The sequence below is a fragment of the Cygnus atratus genome, chromosome 10 (assembly GCF_013377495.2).
Source record: "Cygnus atratus isolate AKBS03 ecotype Queensland, Australia chromosome 10, CAtr_DNAZoo_HiC_assembly, whole genome shotgun sequence".
NCBI classification, from domain to species: Eukaryota; Metazoa; Chordata; class Aves; order Anseriformes; family Anatidae; genus Cygnus; species Cygnus atratus.
In genome coordinates this window covers 5,206,709-5,225,931 of record NC_066371.1, presented here as the reverse complement: position 1 = coordinate 5,225,931, position 19,223 = coordinate 5,206,709, and the positions used below count along the sequence as shown (strand labels likewise).

The 19,223-nt window shown below is 48.3% G+C and overlaps 1 protein-coding gene across 3 annotated transcripts in view; it reads left to right on the top strand.

Annotated features, from left to right (window-relative positions):
* Window positions 1-1,892: 1,892 nt before the first annotated feature.
* Window positions 1,893-19,223, top strand: part of LOC118248298 (uncharacterized) — a 41,705-nt gene continuing 24,374 nt past the window's right edge. Inside the window, exons 1-4 of one of the 3 annotated variants that reach the window (XM_035547089.1) lie at window positions 1,893-1,920; window positions 14,475-14,634; window positions 16,375-16,466; window positions 17,479-17,711. In XM_035547089.1, the coding sequence (XP_035402982.1) occupies window positions 1,908-1,920; window positions 14,475-14,634; window positions 16,375-16,466; window positions 17,479-17,711 (498 nt within the window). In that variant the 5' untranslated portion in view covers window positions 1,893-1,907. Of the gene's footprint in view, window positions 1,921-9,872; window positions 10,001-12,008; window positions 12,128-14,474; window positions 14,635-16,374; window positions 16,467-17,478; window positions 17,712-19,223 lie in introns of those variants that run through there. The other 2 variants (XM_035547088.1, XM_035547090.2) reach the window with 2 other exon arrangements.

Sequence of the window (19,223 nt, the reverse complement as noted above, 5' to 3'; positions counted from 1 at the left end):
GTCACACAGCCGTTTTATGTTCTTTAGCACACTGTAGTATGTAATTAAAAATGTGGCTGGCTGCTACTAAGCAACCAAGCGTGTCAGGGGTTGATTGTGTTCTGTCACCCACGGCAGAAGGAAGGGTAAAAAACAATAATCATGTGTTCACTTTTCAGCCTTAATTGTGCTCTGGCTTCTCTGATATGTTGTTACACACTGCAGCGCCTGAGGACGGAGGCAAAACCTACCTGTGGGTCAGCTGGTCACCGATATCAAAGGGTCTTGTGTGTTGGGCTCCTACGGGGTACATGAGCTTTTGGGACTCTTCTGGGTTTGTTTCTGGTGGACTGTGCTAAGTCCATGGCTTTCCATGGGACTGGAGGGCTAAATGCCTTTGGGCCTCCGAGGATCTCTCACAGAATGCTCAAAGTAAGTAACTAAAGCAGATGTTTGTCTTGTGCCTCCTCCAGGCAGGTGGATGGGGGAGGACTCCTGCACTGAAGGACACTGTTGGGCAGCCCGTGGTCATTTCTGGGTTATCTGACGTGAGAAGTGGCCCTTCCAGCTCCCCCTCCAGAGAGGGGGAAAGCCACTCATGAGCATACTCAGGTGGTCACCATAAGCCTGGAGAGGAGCTACCAGAGCTACCAGTCTGTGGTCCCAGGTTAGCTCTGAGAGGTGACTGGCACCGGGTGGGACCGAGGCATGGGGACCTCCCCTCCGGGGTGTCACATCGCATTGTCCCTAGGCTCTGCTGACCTGGGGCTCTTCCATATTCCTAAAAAATGTAGATCCTTGTCTTCTGTTGTACCATCCCTTTCTGTGCTAGCACCAGTCTGCAGTACGGACACAACGTCACTGGGAGCCTTTGGAGAAGGGTGGGAAGGCTTTCCACAAACTTCTAGGCCCACGTTCTCCAGGCTCAAGAGGAAAAGAGATTCATCGTACGTCTATTCCTCACTCCAGTGTCTTGAGCACATGTACATACAAACACACGCGTGCTGTGGTTAGCAATGGAATAATTATTTTTAAAGTTTCCCAGTTTTAATAGCTTTTATTACTTCAGCAAAACAGAACCCAGCACATCAGCACAAACCGGTATGATACAAGAAAACAAAAAAAAAATAATGCTGTAAATAATTCAAAGGCAGTTTGTTGACTGTGATTCCTTTGATTCAGCCTCCAGGGAGAAGGACGACATTGCCTTTACGTTTTTTCAGTCACCATCTGATATCTAACCTGTCCTGTGCCTGTCAGGATCCCAAGAGGTGTCACTGAGGCGGCAGGAGGTGACGAAATGGCTGTGAGCCCCCTGGTTTCTCCATTTCCCAGCTGACCTCACCGACCTGGAAGCCCTGAGGTGGGGAGGGAGCAGCCCAGCAATGGGAGACTCCTGGAAGCCCGCCCTGAAGGGGAGCCCAGGGCTTTCTGCTGCTCCAGCCTGAAGCTCAACCTGGTTCACAGGCAACGCTTGGTGCAAATGGTACCATTTTTGTCACACCAGCGGTTTGTAGGGGATGTGCAGTAAAGCCACTGCTGTAGATTTCAGCAGCACGATGAGGCCTGACAGCACATCAGGGCGATTGTAAGGGCTGCCAAGGGACAGAGCCAGTCCTGTGTCACAGCAGGGCCATCTGCTGGTCTGGGACGGCCTGAGGCGGCCTGCTGCTGCCGTTCCCCTGTGCTGAGAGCAAAGGCCGATAGCTGTTTCTTTTTCTTGCTAATTTGAATGAACTGAGAATGCGAGAAGTACTCAGGGTGCCAAAACCAACGAGGGAGATATCCCTCTGAAATATTTTATATAGCGTGGAGATTTTATGAGGTGATATCAAGATGCTTCTTCCCTGTGGTCTGTAGGCCGTACGCCTGCCGACCTGAGGGGCCCAACAAGCAGCGATGGGAAAACGCAGTGCAGGAGCGTGGAGATGGATGAACCAGGTGAGTGAACAAACACCGCCCACCTCCCACCTAAGGAGACGTGAGCTCGCTAACACCTACAGCGGATGGTTTCGCTGCTGAGTGGTCCCTGTGTGAGCACAGTGCTGCTCTAACGAATTCCCTTCCAGCTAGAGCAACCAAAAGAGGTAAATTGGGTCAGACACCAGTGTTGTTCTTGCTCCCTGCAGCTCTGGAGTTTTCATGGGTTCGCAGGTGCTGCTGTGTTTATTCTGTTTAAATTCAGTCCTGCCCGCTCATTTATGATGTCGAGCAGCTCCACACACGGGCAGGACCTCGGCCAGGCCTCACGGCTCTCAGAGGGCAGCCGGCCCTTCCTCCAGTGCCGTCCTGCAGTCCCTGACCCACAGCTCGTACGCTCTTTCCAGGGTCTCCTCGCTGGTGTCATTGAAAATGTCTGTAAAATAAGACCCGCAGTTAGCTGGGCATCCAGGGAAGTTTTTCACAGCTGATTCACTAGGGGGAGAGCAGCTCCTCCAAACAGTTTGCAAGAGCCTGACTTCTTGTGAGTGCTTAGAGACTGAAGCTTAATGGAAAGAGTCTGGATATTGATGTAAGAGAGGGCAACCTCGTCCCGTGTATTGCTTCTGGTTTAGTGGTTTTGTTATTTTGTTGTTTTTAATGTCTTACAGGTAAGAATATTTCACCCAAGACACTGGACAGTTATTATTTAGTTTTCCAGTATCAGTTCTAGGCACACTAAATCCCTTTTCCCAAGGACTATTTAGGAACTATTCTTAGGTATAATGAAGGAATTATTTTTCTCTTCCGACCCTGTTGCTATGTCTGCCCCAGCACTGCATTTAGACCGTCAGTTTGTGAACGTCTGCCACGTGCACCGGGCAGTCACACAATGCACGGGGTCTCGGTCCTTAACCGAGCTCAGGTGGCTGCATGCTGGCGGAGGGCCCTGCCTCTCTACAGGCTTGTTGAGAAGTTAGGAGAGGCGTAATGAGCAGCAGAGCCTCAGGACACGCTCTCCAGCATGTCACCGTGCCGGGATGCCTGCTACCCCATGTGTCACCACCCTGGGGTGTCCCTGGTGCTCCTCGCCGCCGTACCTGCCACGCCGAGGCCGGTGGGCAGCGGCATGCGAGGCAGCCCCCCGCTGTGCTTCAGGCGCTCCCTCAGGGCCTTCTTGATGAGGGCCCAGCTGCAGCCGCCATGCCAGATGGGCAGCTCCAGGCCCCGCATGCACTGGATGATCTGCTCCTTCTCGCCGGCGCTGAGGAGCCCCCGCGCATGGGCCACGTACGTCATGAAGGCCATGTCTATGTTCACGGCTTCGCCGTGCATCAGCGACGGCAAAACCCTCTGAAACAGAGCAAGGGTGGGTGGGGGAAAAGGATTGGGTTGCCAAATAGGAAACTAGTTGTTATTTTTCTAAAAGTACTTGTGACAATTAACATTCAGCTCAGTGGTAGAAGTACACGTATGCTGGATCTTAGCATCTTGTGATTTATGGGTCACAGGGGGTGGTCTCTTTTACAAATGATTAATGGCATACAAAATGGCCCATAGGGATCTAGGTTCTAATTCTACTCCCATTCAAATCACTGATGAAGAGCACAATAGGATGGAGAGGAGAGCTCTGAATTTTGCATAAGATCTGGTCCTCCCCCGTCAGTCCTCAGCAGCAATTTTCCCCCAGTGATACAGGCTGTGGTCTCCATGCCTTTACACTGTTACAGTTTGAGCTGGTGACTTCCAGTGGTTCCACTGAAATCTGGTCACCTCTGTGCTTTGGTAATTGCCCAGCAAGAAGCTGCAACAATTTTCTGAATAGGAAACACGGATGAGGGTGTGGGGGAAATGGGGCAGGGGAAGGCATCTCTTTAGCCACCGGGACCAGGTTGAGTGCATTGGGTGCTCTGGGGTAGCTTGCATTCACTTCAGCTCAACTCTTTTTGCACAAAGTTTTCATGTTGCTATTTGAGCACCTCTTTTATTTATTCATTAAACAAGGTATTGCAGTCTAAAGTCTGTCACTCACCATTTCCAGTTCTGGGCTTATAAGGTGACCAAAATCCACCAGTCTGTCCAGGTCGTCCTCCCAGAGGTTGGGAGCCAGCTCTTCCAGCATGGTTTCGATGGCAATCCTGGTGGTCTGCAGTGCAGCATCGCCGTGGTCAGCAGGGCCACTGCAAGACTGGAACTTGGTGTCCAGCAGGTATTTCCCGTGGCTCTTGAGCAGGTCAAAGAGCCCTTTGTGTTTCATGAGTGCCATCTAGGATAAAGAACCGAAGAGGTAATTAAAGATAGCTATGTGATTCCTGTATTTGCTGCTGAAAATTGAACATTTTGATAGAGTGGACTATAGTGCTGTGTTGCGTGCTAGCAGGAGTACCTGCATGTTTGAAACAAGGGCAAATTCTACCTGTACAACCTGAAGCAATATTTCTATAGCCACAGTTCCTGCCAGCATGCATATGGGACCGTGGGAACAGGGAGGATATGCTGGTTTGGTGAATATTCAGCAGGTCTCTATGAATGTGTCACAGTGGTGTCATGTGCGTTTTTGGCTATGGTAAGTGGAGATGTTTGCAAAAAGGGTGTGGAAATGGTAAAATGTCAGAGTTGTGTGGCAGCACTGCTGGGCAAGTTTGCTTGCTCCTACACAACCTCGAGGCGGTTCCAGCTGGCTGGTGGACATCCCCAGGTCAGCTCTTATCTAATTCTTGCAATTGCTCTTTGGGGAAGAGAAATTGGGAAAGTACTGCAATACAGAGAATATGAGGGTTCAGAAGGGGTTTCATGGTTACAAGTATGTGATCTTTCACCCTCTGACTCTGGCATTAGACCCATCCTGCAGTGGGAAGCAGCGGCCAGGGGGTTTCTCAGTGCCTGCTAGAAACTTCCAGATATCCTGGGGACTTCCCACTGTGCAAGCACTGAAAAAACTACTGATGAACTCATATTTAATACACTTGAATAGCTTGAACTCTACTTTATCAGAAGTTTTCAAAGCTCTTCAAGCACAGAACCATTTACCATGCACTTCCCAGGTAATTTTAGAAGTAGATTTTGTCTCGCAGGAGATTGATTGACCACACTTGACATACCCCCCGAGGTAGGTGCAAATGATCTTGCAGATTATTAATCCCCAGTATAATGAGCCTGGAATTGTCTGCCAGCAGCTCTTGTAAGTGTGCTATGGATCTTTCTCTTCCTTCCGTGGTTGTGCATCTGTGTCTGGCCTTGAGTTGCGGTGTTTACTCTGCAGAGTTAGCACGAGGCACTGTGTGTGTGTAAGGGATATTCTAACAAATTTGGCAGCTGTAAAAACTTACGTGTAGGCTCAATGACAGTTACAAGTCCCCATGCAGCCTCAGTGACCCACCCTTGTGTCCATGGTGCTGTGGATGCTGATGGACACCTTACCAATACTTCAGGTTTAAAAACTGCAGTTGCAAAAGCTCTTACCTTTAAAATTTCGCCAAGGCCGTTGGAGATGTGTCGCCGTGGGATGCTCTGAATGAAGGACCTGTCCAGGAAACTAGCTACGGGGGGAGTGTAGCCCCCGAGCTTGTTCTTGCACTGGAGGAAATTCACCCCGTTCTTTGCTCCCACGCTAGCATCAACGTAGGAGAGGAGGGTGGTTGGGACGCGAATGTAAGGCGTGCGTCTCCTGTAGAGGGACGCAGCCAGTCCCACGATGTCCAGGCAGACACCGCCTCCGATGGCAATGATGGGCTCTGTTCGCCTGTCGATGCTGAAGTTCTGCACTTCTTGCAGGATGTTCAAGACCAGGTCCATGGATTTCGTTTCTTCGGTGGTTGGCAGGGCGAGGATTTTGTGCTGAACCTCATTCTCTTCAAAGTACTGCCTGACTTTGGAGCCATAAAGTTCATCAACGACTTCATCTATGACAATGAAGCGCCTCAGCCTCTTTTTGCCGCTAGTGGCTAGCTCAAGCTGCTGGGGGTCAGTGATGTGACCCCAGAGGAGAGTGGTGTTAGAGGGATCCAGAATATCGTACGTTTCTACCACTTTGTAGCAAAAATAGATGGGAGCTTCGATTGTCCAGGAAATCCCACTTTTGGAGACACATTCACCTCTGGAGGGGATCGGAAAACATTGGTTTGAAATCATTATCCTCCTCTTTTGTACTCTGCACATCTGGACCAGTTTAAGGAGGTGGCCGGGGTGGGGAACATGTGGTGTCTGTGCCTGTGTGCTGCAAAGGTGTGGGGCTGCCAACTTCTAGCCCTTAGAAGGGCTAAAGAAATAAACCATTTCCCTTCCAGTTTACATACTTGTCAAAGCAACAGAAAACCCCAGACCAATAATTTCAGTTTCCCAGAAGGTAGTGGTTAGCAATTCTCAAATTTTTCAAAGAGTTCGTGAAGGAATCATCCTCTCCCTTGTAGATTTGCTGATAAGAGTTGATTTATTCCTGCCTATCTCCCCCCATACATGTGCAGAACTCCAAACAAAATATTATCTCCTATATATCTGTAAGAGTGGGTCAACGTATCTCAGAATAAATATGATAGAAATAGGAAACACACCCTGGTAGGGACAGAAAGGGACTTAAGAGTTGGGAAAGATTTCCATACTGGAGTTTTAATGGAAAAAAAAGCCCATGAAATTAACACGTAGTATCTATCGATAACAGTGAAGAACATAGCCCTGCAACCTAGTTATTACTTCTGCTGCTGGGAAGAGGGAGCCAGGGAAAAAACAAGAGGGTTTTTAGTTTGTTGTGAATCCGGAAAGGACATGGAAAGGAAAAGGAGGAAAAAAAAAGGACAGAATGAAACCGCAAAGTGTATTTTATATGAGACCTCATCTTAAGCTGCAGTTGGATAAAAATTGAAAGTTTCTGTGAATATTTGGTTTGTTTTTTGAATGAGTTGATGGCTCATTGGACAATCAGGTTTCTCTACATGCCCAATTTCTTTCCACATGCCTGACCTTCCCCTTAGAGGTCTAACAGGTGTGTCTGCTTTCTTTGACACTAAATTGCCTCTAAATCTGGCCCTAACTTGAAGTGTTAAAGAAAAATAGTGAAGATTTTTACCTTCCAAAAAGTTTCTTCTGGGCTTTTAAAATGCAGTGTTACTAAAAGCATCATCATGCACATTTTAATGCAGCAAACATACACATAAATGCTGTAATTTCACAGCATGTGCAACCATCTCCAGTACGTGACCCTTAAGAGACAGCCTTCAGGACCACGTAAGTTGTTCAGTAGATTTAAGAACCTTTCCATCTACAGAAGTTTAGGCTTCAGATAAAACGGCCTCAGTAACTGAGCCAGTTCATGCCAAGAATGGCACTTGTTTTGAAGCCCTTTCCATACTGGCATGCGCTTAGTGATGGATTTCAGCTGCGGTGGCTCACAGAGGGTTTGTCTGTCTGAAACGCGCCCCACAAGGGTGACAGCGCTCTTTGGCTAGCCGGAGCCAAACGAGCAACACGGGCTCCTATACTTACATTTTGGCTTCAGAGAGAGTTATCTTGTCCTCACAGTCGGAAAGGGCTTCTCCTTTCTTGATCCTGCACCACGTGCTCTTGACTCGCACCAGCTGGAAGTCCGTGTGCCGGGGCTCCTCGGACACGGCGGCCGGGGGCACGGGAGCAAAGTGCTCTTCTGACACCGGCATTTTTCCAGAAAGGAAAATCTCCTCGTGAAGAGAGCTCATGGAGCTGGGTGCCTTTGAGGCGCTTTTTAAAGTCTCCAGGTGACCAGGTGTTGGAAGGGGAGGTGGCGAGGAGACCAGTTACAAAACTGAGGTTATCTAATGGGGATGCAGGCTAGGGGTGGTAGGAGCGTTTGAAGACATGTGCGGGCACTGGGCTGGGCTTGTATAATCAGCTAGTTTTATAATGCCTAAGAAGTACAATAGGAGTGCATGAATTAACACCCAACATGATGCCCTACAGCAAATTTAAAGTTATGAAAACAATTTCTGTGGTTCTCAGTGCTGTTCAGGAACCTCCTTTGTTGCACAGAGCTCAGGCTGGGGCTTTGACCTGCTTTTATGGCAGCGCAATGGGAGCAGGAGCGCGGGGACAGGTTCAGCACTGGCCGATCTGGGCTCGCATTCCCAGTATTGCACTGAGAAATGGAATGATTCTTTTTGTTGCTTTCAGATTTTAGTGTAGGTTTAAAAAAATAATCAGCAAGCGTTTGTCCCCCGAAGGGCTGTTTGGCTGGGGTCTGAGCTGAGTCTTGATTAGTTTGCCCAGCTTCCCGTGGGTCTATAAATGCCAAAGTTTCCCTACAAAGGAGCCATTTCAAAATCAGCAATGTGGACTAGGTACCAGGATCTGTTCTCTTCCTTATGATCTCACGGGTGGGCTCAGCCCACCACACCAAATTCTCCCTTGACGTGGCTCTCTGCGCCACGCATGGGGGAAGATCTTCCTTTGGTTTCACCAGCAGGGCCTGAAGGTACAAACCCATCCCTGCCTTCTCCTTCGCCATTTCTCTGAAAGCTGCCCTTGTTCAGAACAAAGATCAAGATAACTGAAAACAGGCATAAAAGCAGAGGTTGGTAAAAGTTGCTCCGCAAGAGACAAGTGCTAGCATTCAAGGCTTAGTTGCAGCCAAACCCATCTAGGAACCTAGATTTATCTCAGATTTCAGTTTGGGAAAAAGCTACAGGAATAAACTCCTCTAAAGCCACGCAGTGCTGCCCTGGGAGGGCAGTAATGCCTAACATCCAGCTCTCGCTGCTGGCTCCGTCTCCAGATGGCAAAGTGCTTTCCGCAGGACAGGCTGTTATCCCCATTGTACAGAGGAGGAGATGGAGTCACCAAAAGAGGAGCAACTTGCCCAAAGTCACCTCCAAAGCTAGTGGAGAGAGGCTTAGGTGGCATATTAAAGCTCTTAGCCTGTTCACCAAATACTCATCTGAAATTTTAACTCCCGATCCAAACACAGTCTGCATTGTTTTCCACGGGGGCCACAGGTCTAATACAGCTGGCTGTTTACTAACTTACAAACTGGAATAATCTTAGGTATGCAGTGAGTTCGGTCGTCAGCTTGTTTGTTTCGATTAATAGCAATCTGCTGAGTGTTGGGACTTTGTTTGCTTTTCTTTTACTCTTTTGTGCTGGCGTTTACTTATTTTCCATTTATACTTTCCCATTCTATTTTGGGGGCAGCAAAATGTCTCGTATTGCACAAATATGGATGAACTGACTTTCCAATGCCCATCTGTTTGTCATGGCCAAAGACTGCCACATCCTCGAGCAGCAGCTTGCCAGCAGGATGGACTTGGACACGGGTTGTGGTTCTCCAGGCAGGACATGCACGGCCACAGACGTGGGCTGTGCTGCCCTCGCTTGGTGCTCTTCTGGAAAGCATTTCTGATCCCACAGTGCTACAGCCACCCAGAGAGATGGCACCAGAGCTGTCATCATCTACCCATCGGGCCCTGCCGGAGCTGTCAGATACCTTGGAGGTTCCCACCAGGTTCTCCTGATGCCTCCTCCAGCCTCCCCCCACCAGCACTTCTCTGGGAGATTTCTGGGGGTCCCTCAGCCCATGCAGGGACCTGGCCTTGGAGCTTGGCCCAGGAGCACTGTGTGCTGTGTGGGGCAACCTCATGTCCGTGGGCCACTTTTAAATAAGCTGGGCTTCAAAGTCCTGGGGCTCCACACCTGATGGCTCAGCCGGGACGTGTCTTCTGTGCTATGTAACCAGGAGGTTACGAAATTGCGGAGTAGCTCCTTGAGAGCCAGCGGCTTCCCAAGGTCCGGATGTGGATATTGCTCTTACATAAAGTGCAGGCACCGAAAGTTGTTTTTTTTTTTTTTTTTTCCCTCCCCCCATTTCTCATGTCAGACACTGTTGGATCTCACCGCTGCCCGCGCCCTGGGCGGGGGCCAGCAGCAGCAGCTGGCACGAGCACAGCCCCAGCCCGGGGCCACCCTCCCCGCTCAGCCTCTCCCTGGGCTGGGGCTGTGCCTGGCCCTCGTGTGCCACACTGCATCGTGCTGAGAAGCGGGACCCCTCGCCAGACGCCCGAGCACCGCAGTGCTACAGCCAGCAACCCCGCGGCAGCATCCTCTGGGTCGGGGACGAGAGGCATCATGCATTGTCCTGCAGGTAACCTCCCCTGAGTGAGTAATTTCGGGTGCTTGTTTTACACAAGTTTTTTCTGCAGCCTTAGCCTCTGAGCTTGCTGTGATAGCTGTGTATGCCTGGCGTGGCACACACAGCGAGAGGCTTGCTGTCTCTTTTGGCTGTTTTCTAAAATCAACAACTGCGCGTGGGAATCTGGGCTGCTCTGAACGGAGACTTTGTTCTCTCGCAGCCGGATCTGAAGCCCATCGAAGCTGTCAGAAGGCTCCCCTCAGTGCCTCGGGCTTTGGAGCCGACTGTCAGCGTGTACCGCTGCCCACACAGCACCCTTCGTTGTATATGAAAATAAAGGGATGCTTTGCGTGTCCTCTGCTGGTGGCACCAGAGCCTCCCTGCTGCGAGTGCTCAGCTTGTCCACCTCTTTTCTAGTGCTGGAGCCCGTAGAAAATGTGTCAGCCGGTGTGGGTTTCCTTGCCTTCCCCTCGAGTTCAGGCAGAGTTTAGCACCTTGGCTCCTGCTCCTGCAGCCTCCCTGCACCGGCTGCTTCCTCTCCCTCCTCCTCCTCCTCCTCCTGCTCCACCCCAAAGCCGCCACCTCGCCCCGTGCCATCACTGCAGGTTTTGTGCTGAGACCAAGCTGATAAATCCAGCTGATGCTGGATGGCTCTGCTCAGGACCGTCAATTAAATGGGCAGACATTTGGGTCCGGTCCATGCTGCCTGCCCTGCCTGGGCTACAGCATCTCTGAGGTGTGTTCACACACTAAGACAAAGCGGTGAGCATCGTGCTAAGCTATTACTGATGCCTGAGGGGCTTTGGTAAATATGACAGCTGGAGCTGGTTGGGAAGATTTGATTAGACTTCTGATTCCAAGGTTTCATGAGATTTCCTAGTGTTTAGTGCTAAGCGTCTCCTGCCAAAGTGCTCGGCTCCCGAGGTGCTCGGTGGAGCAGCTTCGGTGCTCTGCCCTGGGGGGGGAGCTTTGGAAGCCAATGCTGGGGCTCCAGAATTGATCTAGAGACTGGAAGGTGACGTGAGGATGGCCCCAAGTGGGAAATAAAGGCTCAGTCCCACATCTGTGGATGTGGCATCTTTGCTTTGTTTTTGCCAAATCCATTCTGACTTTTTGTTTGTTTCTCTCCGTGCCTTCTTCTGGACAGCCCCCTGCAAACAGCACCACGTCCTCCCCTTTCCTGGCTGAGCTCCCCCCCGCCCAAAAAAATGACATCTAAACCCATGTTCAATGCCACTTGTGAAGTAGCAGGATTTTCTTTTCTTTCCCATATGCATGAAAAAGATGATGCTCAATGAGATGGGAAGGGGAAAGCCACGTCTGTTCGTAGACAGAGCCGTGGGGAGGCAACCAGGCAACACGATTTAGTGCTTAGGGTGGTTCAGCTGCTTCCCTAGGGTTGTGCAAAACCATGCACTGAAGATGAAGGGCTTTTCCCAGAGTCACACAGGGGAAAAAAAAAAAAAAAAAAAAGTAGTTGCATAAATTTTCCTTCAGCTTAGTGCTCTGAGCCCTGAGTGCAGCCTGGCCGAAACTGGCCGGCAGCCCCGGCCTCTGCTCTGACTTGTCGGACCCTTGCAGGAAGGAAGGCAATTCTGACCTCTGCCGTTGGCCCAAAGCATCATCTGGGCTGTAAAAAAAAAAAAAAAAAGCAAAAAACCCAACCACAGCCATCGCTTCTTGAAACGATTGTATAATCCCCGATGTGGAGTTGATTTTGGCACGCACCGCGTGTTCCCTCTCTCTGCTAGCGTGTCCTGGCGCTCGCCGGGGGTGTTGTAACACAGGTTACAAAACAGCCGGAGGTATCTCTTCCTCCCCTCGCTGAGTGGCAGGGCATCCTTGTCTGTTACTCATCCAGGAGTAGAAGATGTTTATTACTAAAATCCAACATGGATTATAAACATGCCTTTTTTTTTTTTTTTTTTTGCCGCCCCCCCCGCTACATTAGCAAAAAGCCTGGGAGTGCTTGGCAGGGCGGATGATGGAGAAGGCAGCTTCCGGCATCTGGCATCCCGCAGGCACACGCTGCGAGCCCCAGAGGCTGGGGAAGTGGTGGAAACGTTACCAAAAGGCGCGGCGCCGTCGCACGACGCGTAGCTGGGCTGAGGGCCCTGCTGAAGTCAGCGAGCTAGCAAGGTCTGGGAAGGGCTGGTTATTTCTGTGCTCATAGTTATAAAAATGCTGAAAGAGGTGCGAGCTGCCCCTGACGGTGAGGTACCAGCGTGAGCTGTAAGGCGGGGGCTGCAGTATCTATCCTAAATCTGCCTTCTCTCCGCGTCAGGCTGGGCTACCAGCAGGGGCGCGATGCCGTCTGTATGACCTCCAAGTCTGCTCCGTTCTGGCAATTCCCGTGTAAAAGGAGCATGTATTTTGTGTTCTTTGTCTGCTTTCATGTTGTTTCTGATTTGGGTAACGAAAATGGGTGCAATTGTCCCAGAAGGCAACAGCGTTGTCACCTTAGTAGCTACAGAAAGCTGAGATAGCTCTGAGAAACAGACCTCTGGGGAGGTTTAGACCTTTCCCTGTTCCCAAAGACTTGATTTTATTCACATGGTGCATCTTAGTACCAGGGGAAGAAGCAGTTCCCAGCGGCTGGAAGCCCTGGTGCTCATTTGGTGTGGGGCTGTCTGCTGACCTTACCTTCAGCTTGATGTACAGAGGGCCTGTAGAAGAAGGCACCCAAAGTGCTCACATCCATAACGAGAGGATACGGAGCTGCTCCATATATCCGCCTCGGATTTACTCCCCGAAACACTCTGCCAGAGGAGACAGTAAAAAAAGAATAAAAGGCACCCTTCTGTTATGCTGCCTCTTGGCTAGAAGCTAACACCAGATCATCAGCAAGGCTGGGTTAGGCCACCAGTCAGCAGCAGTGTTGATGAGTGGCATTTTGAGCAGATAGGAAAGAAATGGAAAAGAGAGAAGTCAGAGGCATATATCTATCTCCATTTTGGAGTCTGATCCTTTAATGATCTGATTAAAAGCAGTTCCTAAAATCTGCTGTTGCATTTGCCTTTGTGCAGCGTTTCACAACAGTGGGCTGTGGGGGTTACGGACGTGAGGGGATGCTCTGATGTCCCCTGTGGCTTCACACTGGGGCTCTGCCAGGAGGTCGTGGGGTGGCTGTGTGCCTTGTGCCACGTCCCACCAAAACCCATCCTGGGACAGGGACACGGTGCCTGCAGCAGCAGCCCCGCGTGGTCAGAGCTTTGCTCCACAGCTGCTGGGCTAGCCCGGGCCAGTCCTCCAGAGGAAACATGTCCTTGGTTGTGACTCTTCGGCACTTAGTCTTCAAGCTGCTTTTTTTTTTTTTTTTTTTTTTTTATCATGGGGAATAAAATCGCGCCTGGGGCAGCCTGCTCCACCCCGGTGTGCTCACCGCCTGCTAGCCTTGTGTCTCCGATCTGCCCTAGCTGGTGCTTTCATAACCAGCATGTGCTCTTGCAGTTGAGGACTGGGAGAGGTTTTCTGACCCACATCTCGCTCTGTGTGGCTGCAGCTCACCAGGACCCGTCGTTGCCTTGCTGCCACATGCTGCCATGGGTTTTCTGGGGTCTCAGGGCCACGGGCAGCATTGCATTTGTCCCTACATCAGGCTGGTCTTGATCCTGGAGACGTTTCCCCAGGCTTTGAAATGCTGATATGTTGTTGTGTGGTGCGTAATTGTTTCTCTCTATCTGAATAATTAACTTTTGGCAGGGTGTGAAAAGATGCTGTTGGGTTCAAGCATCGTTAGGTGTCTGTGCCATGAGAAACGAAGGTTCAGGGTGTGGTGTGCCCGCCACGAGCTGCTGTGGAAGGTTGAAGGCAAGAGGGTTAAGAGGTTGCTTTCCTGCCAGGGTGTTTCCTACATCACCTACATAAAATAATTTGTTGTAGAGTATCTTGATTTCACGCCATTATGGATTGGGCACTAGAAACTTTTATTTGGGTATTTGTCAGTTCGTCTGCCATAGGACAGGTGTAATTTTATTTTGGGCATGAGCACCACAGGTTGTTCTTCAGATCCTGTGCACAGCAGGCGCGGGCACCCCCTTGGCACGCGGGAGCGGCGCTCCCTCCTTCCTGCCAAGCTGGAGGTGCCCTGGCCTGGCAGGTGCTGGTGCTTCTGCAAGGGCAGTCTGAGAAGTGCCGCGAGTTCTCCAAGAAAAACATAACCTGGAGGAGCTGGTTTCATGTGCAGCTGTTCCCTGTTCGACGTTTGTCTCAGTGCCTCAGAAATGAAAAACTTGTGTTTTTGAAATACTTGTTTCCTCTCAGAAGAGGATCAGCAGTGGGGACAAAAGGGAGAATGCAGAAGAGAGAAATGAATTAGAAGTATTTATGTTTTCTCAGTTTGAAAAAATCCAATGATTGTTTTCATATTCCTTCAAAAACCTGTATTTGCATGAAAAAAAAAAAAAGCATTGGGGGGGGATGTCTAAATTTCTGCTTATTTGAAAAGTTATGAAATCATTGCTCTATTTTTCTTTTCCCATTTCAGAAACACCAGCTGGGCTCATTGCTGAGAACCTTCTCAAAGCCCAAGAAATAGCCCTCAATGACTCTTGTGTTCCCGCACGGCTCAAGAATTACTTACAGAAAGCTCTTGATGTTGCCGTTGGGCTAGACACTTACCCGGATGCGATGGCAGCTTCAAAGAGGTACGGATCCCTTCTGAAACCTCGTGCTTTTTCCTGTGATCGCACGGACGCGTTCCTAGCCCGCCTGCTCAGGATGTGCCACATTGTGGGGGACGGAGGAAGGCAGAGGAGTGAGAGCTGCCAGCACCTAAATATATATATATATATATATATATAAAAATATATATATATATACTGGTGCACACACGGGCGTGTGTGTCTGAGGGCACCCAAGGCCTGGAGGAGAGGAGGTGTGAACAAAAAGTCTAGCTCTACATTTTGTGAGGTGTTTCACCAGACGAGTGCTAACTGTGGCGACGTCTGTGTTGCACCAAATTCTTGGGAAAATAAGCAAGCCAGCCTCCACACGGGGCTGGCTGGAAATCTCGGAGATTGAACCCCTGGGTCGAACCAGTGCTGGGATAAAAGGATGAAGGAAACCTGCATCAGGACCTCTGGATCCACCCTATAATAACGGTCTTTAAATGCAGCTTTTATCTCCAAGTGCTCAACAAACATTAATTAATCTGCTAACTAAATTACTCTGGTAACTAAACTAATTAATTAAACTAATTTAAGGTATCATTAATTCAGAAGTCCAACTGATACCCTCATTATTCTTTTTTTTTTTTTTGTTACAGTATATTACCCAGCCTTGTGGGGTCTGCTAAACAATCCCCATTTATCAGTGTACATTTTGATATGTGGAAAAAGCCAGTTCTGTCTCAAATTGACAATGTGTAAACTGTTCCAGGCTGTGGAGTACGGGGAGGCTGAGCGTTCGTTCTGTTGCTGAAATAATAGCTGATAGTTGTTTGACTTACGCTTGCTGTATGATAATAGCTATACATTATCTTATTAAAGTTGTTAAAGCATTTGTGAGGGGCAGAAAAGAGGTTATATGAGATGTTCTACTCTTTAAGTCTTGGATTATCTGAATGTGGCTGACACGGGTTATGAATTCTTTCTCATTTTACTGGTGAGTGGTGGGGGGAGAAGAGGGAGAGGAAAAAAAAAGCTCAAACGACTCTAAATTCCAGCCCGCAGAACTATCACCAGCCATTTCTGGTGGTTACTTTCTTCGGATATGGTGATCTAATCTGTCTGGAGGCTATGGACTTCTTCCAGTCATCTATTTATTTCCCCCTTGTAATAAGCAGCATCTCACTTCAGCCAGACTTGTCTCAGGCTTGGGTGCTGTGAAATAGCATCTGGAGGTACCATGCTTTTCTTGGCAGTTTGGGAGGAAAGAGGTTTTTTTTTTTTTATTTTTGTCTTGCAGAAAATTCAAGATTTTCATCTCTAGCCCCATTCTGCAATGAACACTTCTTTGTCGTTGTTGGAAAAAAAACCACAAAACCAAACAAAAAACAGCCAGGGAAGCTGGAGCTGTTTGCTCTGAAACAGCAAATGGACTCCTGCTTTGGACCAACTGGAAATGGAAAGATTTGTGTGTGAACAGTGGGGAACCCTCGTCCTTGGCCCCACAGCCTCTTCTTGCTAAGCCCCTGTGGCTGGTGCATCTGCCAGCACCAAGATGGGCCCAGGAGCTGGGGGCCATGGCCAGGCTGCTTTTGCTTATTGCTAATCCAGGGGCTCCTAGGATTGTAATTCAGTGATATTTATGATGCCTCTGGGCTGATTTTTATGTTCATGCACAGGGATACTTTTTCCAGGACCTTCCTCTTTGTTGCTGTTTTTTCTGTGAGATATTCAGATTTTGGTTGTCCCCATAACGTTGAAATTTCTCCCTTTTTCCAGAAAAATGTCACCTGGCCATGACTCAGGGGATGCCGGAGGAACCAAAACTGGAGCTGGGCTGCAGCAAGAGCACACTTCTAGCTGTTTGAATGGCAAGTTGGTCAAACAAAATGATAAAATTGCGCTGGATTGTTGTAAATGAGGTTCATCATACGCTAGTCCATCTTAGTGGGGATAGGATGAATGCTGTGGAAATACTCAGAAGATGTGCAAAATTATTTTAAGAGAGAGATGGGATCTTCTTGCATGAATTCTCATTTTGCATGAATTTTGTACTTCCCCATCCCATGCCTTTGTGCCTGTGCACACATGCTCACACACACGGTTGTGTGTACTTTGTGTTCTTTGTCTCTCTAATTCGTGGTACTGGCCCCATCCCTTACAGAGCAGCAACGAAATCCTTCTCTTCACTGCAGGAAGGGGGAAACTGTGTGGGTTATGTTTTGGTGCTGCCTGGTAGGGGTTACGTGCTTTAGCAATGGAGGTGGTCTGCGGCCAAGCACTGTACCTTTTTGGGTAGCAATACTTAGCCCTGGATTCCAATATAAAGCTTATTATACTAAATCTATTCCTAGATTCATTCTTCCCAGATGTTCCCATCTTTTGAGTAATATATCATCGCAGTGAAGTACTCTTATAATGTATTACACTAATACATTGTTCGAAGGACACCACTGATGATAAATTTCTTAAATGATGGTGCTGTCTAGGGATAATGACTCTAAGAGCAAATGCAAGGTAATGTAGTGATTTTTTTAAACCAGGTTCCAGAAAGAATATGGAGACATCTTAAAGCCATTTTCATATGGGGGGAATGTTAAAATATGCAATATTTCAAGCACTATTTAACAAGCACTTGAACAATAGCAGCATTGATGATAAAGGTTCTACATTTCAAACCAGTCCCTCTATTCTGTTGTCTTTTAGCTGGATTTTAGATGAAATTTTGTCAGATTCTGTTGTTAAACCCTTATTTGAAAGTGTTTTAAGGTGTGATTTTTTTTTTAAATGATCACTTAAAAGGTACATCTAATTTTCATTGTGAACAAAGTACAGTCTTTCTTATGGATTTATTTTTAAATTTTTGTTCTTGTCTTTTAACAGGCCAAATTTTTGAGATGTTTATTCATATGATCAGAGCCAGGAAGATTTTATTAATTGGCAAGCTTAAAGGTTACAGTATCCTTGCTGTCGCAGAAGAATTGCCAGATGATGGCAAAATCTTTGCATGTGCAGAAGTGCCGTATCTCGGAGTGAACAGCCAAGAAGCATTTGACTATTCCTCAGATGGCAAAAAGATAAGCATGCGAGTAGGACCGATAGCTGACACTTTGGAGGTAAAGTCACTTGGAAGGGGAGTCTGGGAGCTCTTGTTCAGAGCAGATTAAAGAGTTTTGGGCAGATAGAGTCTGTCCTATTTCCTGCCCACAAAATGCTGGATGGTGACCCTAGTTTGCTCGCAAATATGTGAACACACTCTTGTACAGTAGTTAATTCTTATTCATGATAATTTGTGATGGGACAGCTCTGTCACACAAAATAGCTATTTTCCTTCTTAACTAAAATACTGAAGCTTTTTTATCAGAGGAATCATGAGCTCTAAATTTAGGTCAGTACGCTACAAAGGCAGAGTTTTACTGGACTTGGGGAGTTTTTGGATGAGGGTCTCTAATTCCAAACATAGCAAGCTGGCTGGATGTATCTGTGCCATGCAGGACCTGCCCTGGGAGGGACAGATTTCTCCCGATGTTCACAAGAATTGGAAAAGCTCTGCAGAAGTCTGCAGTTCACCCACAGCCTGGCACTGGTTTGCCCCATTGGCAATACTGCAGGGAATTAGACTCTGGGCTTTTCACTTCCAGAGCAATGTGATCAGCTTCAGATGTGCAAACACATCAGCTAAATTTGTTTCATTCTGACCAGCAATTTTGTCCCAAGAACAAGAGAAGCTTATGGTTGCCAGCAGCTAGAGGAGTTTCATGTTTAATTCCGGTTTATGGATCTCCATGATACTGCTGCAGGTCCAGCATGCTAAGAGGAGATGCCCATGCCAGGTTCATTAAACGCGTAGTCTTTCTATTATTAATGCAAACCAATTTGATCCAATTCCATCTTCAATCTGGAAGTGTCAGTGTGAGCTCGATTGTAATTTTGTTTGCATTAACAGGTACCATATTTGTTTCTAAAATGAAATGGCCAGGAGCTTTCTAAACTCTGGCTTCCATGACCTCCAAGTTTGGTAAGAAAGAAACAAAGAGCTGTGCCAAGTATATGAATAAACGAAACGTTACAGATCACCTGCAATGTGCAGCATTTAAAATCCCAGCTCCCTGCAGTGGGTGTGAAATTAATTGAATTGCTGTTGCTCTCTAGTGCCCATTCTGTGCAACTGACTTACTGTGACTGAATTAAAATATCTAGAGGCAGACAGAGTACATGCTGTGTAGAGATTAAAGAAGGGAGCAAAGACGTGAAAATTAAATCCTTAACACAGAATGTCGCAATTGATTTTATATCCTCGGATTGCAAAGCGAAGGCACATCCTGACCCCAGTTCTGCAGGTACTCGGGGCTTGGAATAGCTCTTGGAGCTGAAGGGAATGGAGATGCTCGTGTTCGGTGGGTGAGACACCTGCACTGGGGGCAGGTCTCTGTGGCAGGATTTCTGCACTGGCCTGTGAGCTGTGTTGCTCGACCTGACAGGTATTTTGTTTGGGACACTCAGGACTGTCATACTGGGCCTCTGGCTCTCTGGCCACAATGACTGTAAATGATGAAGGGACACATTTGGTGGCCTCTCTGGTGCCCTGGCATGCTTGGGTCACTGGGGTTTGCCCAGCTGGAGCAGGG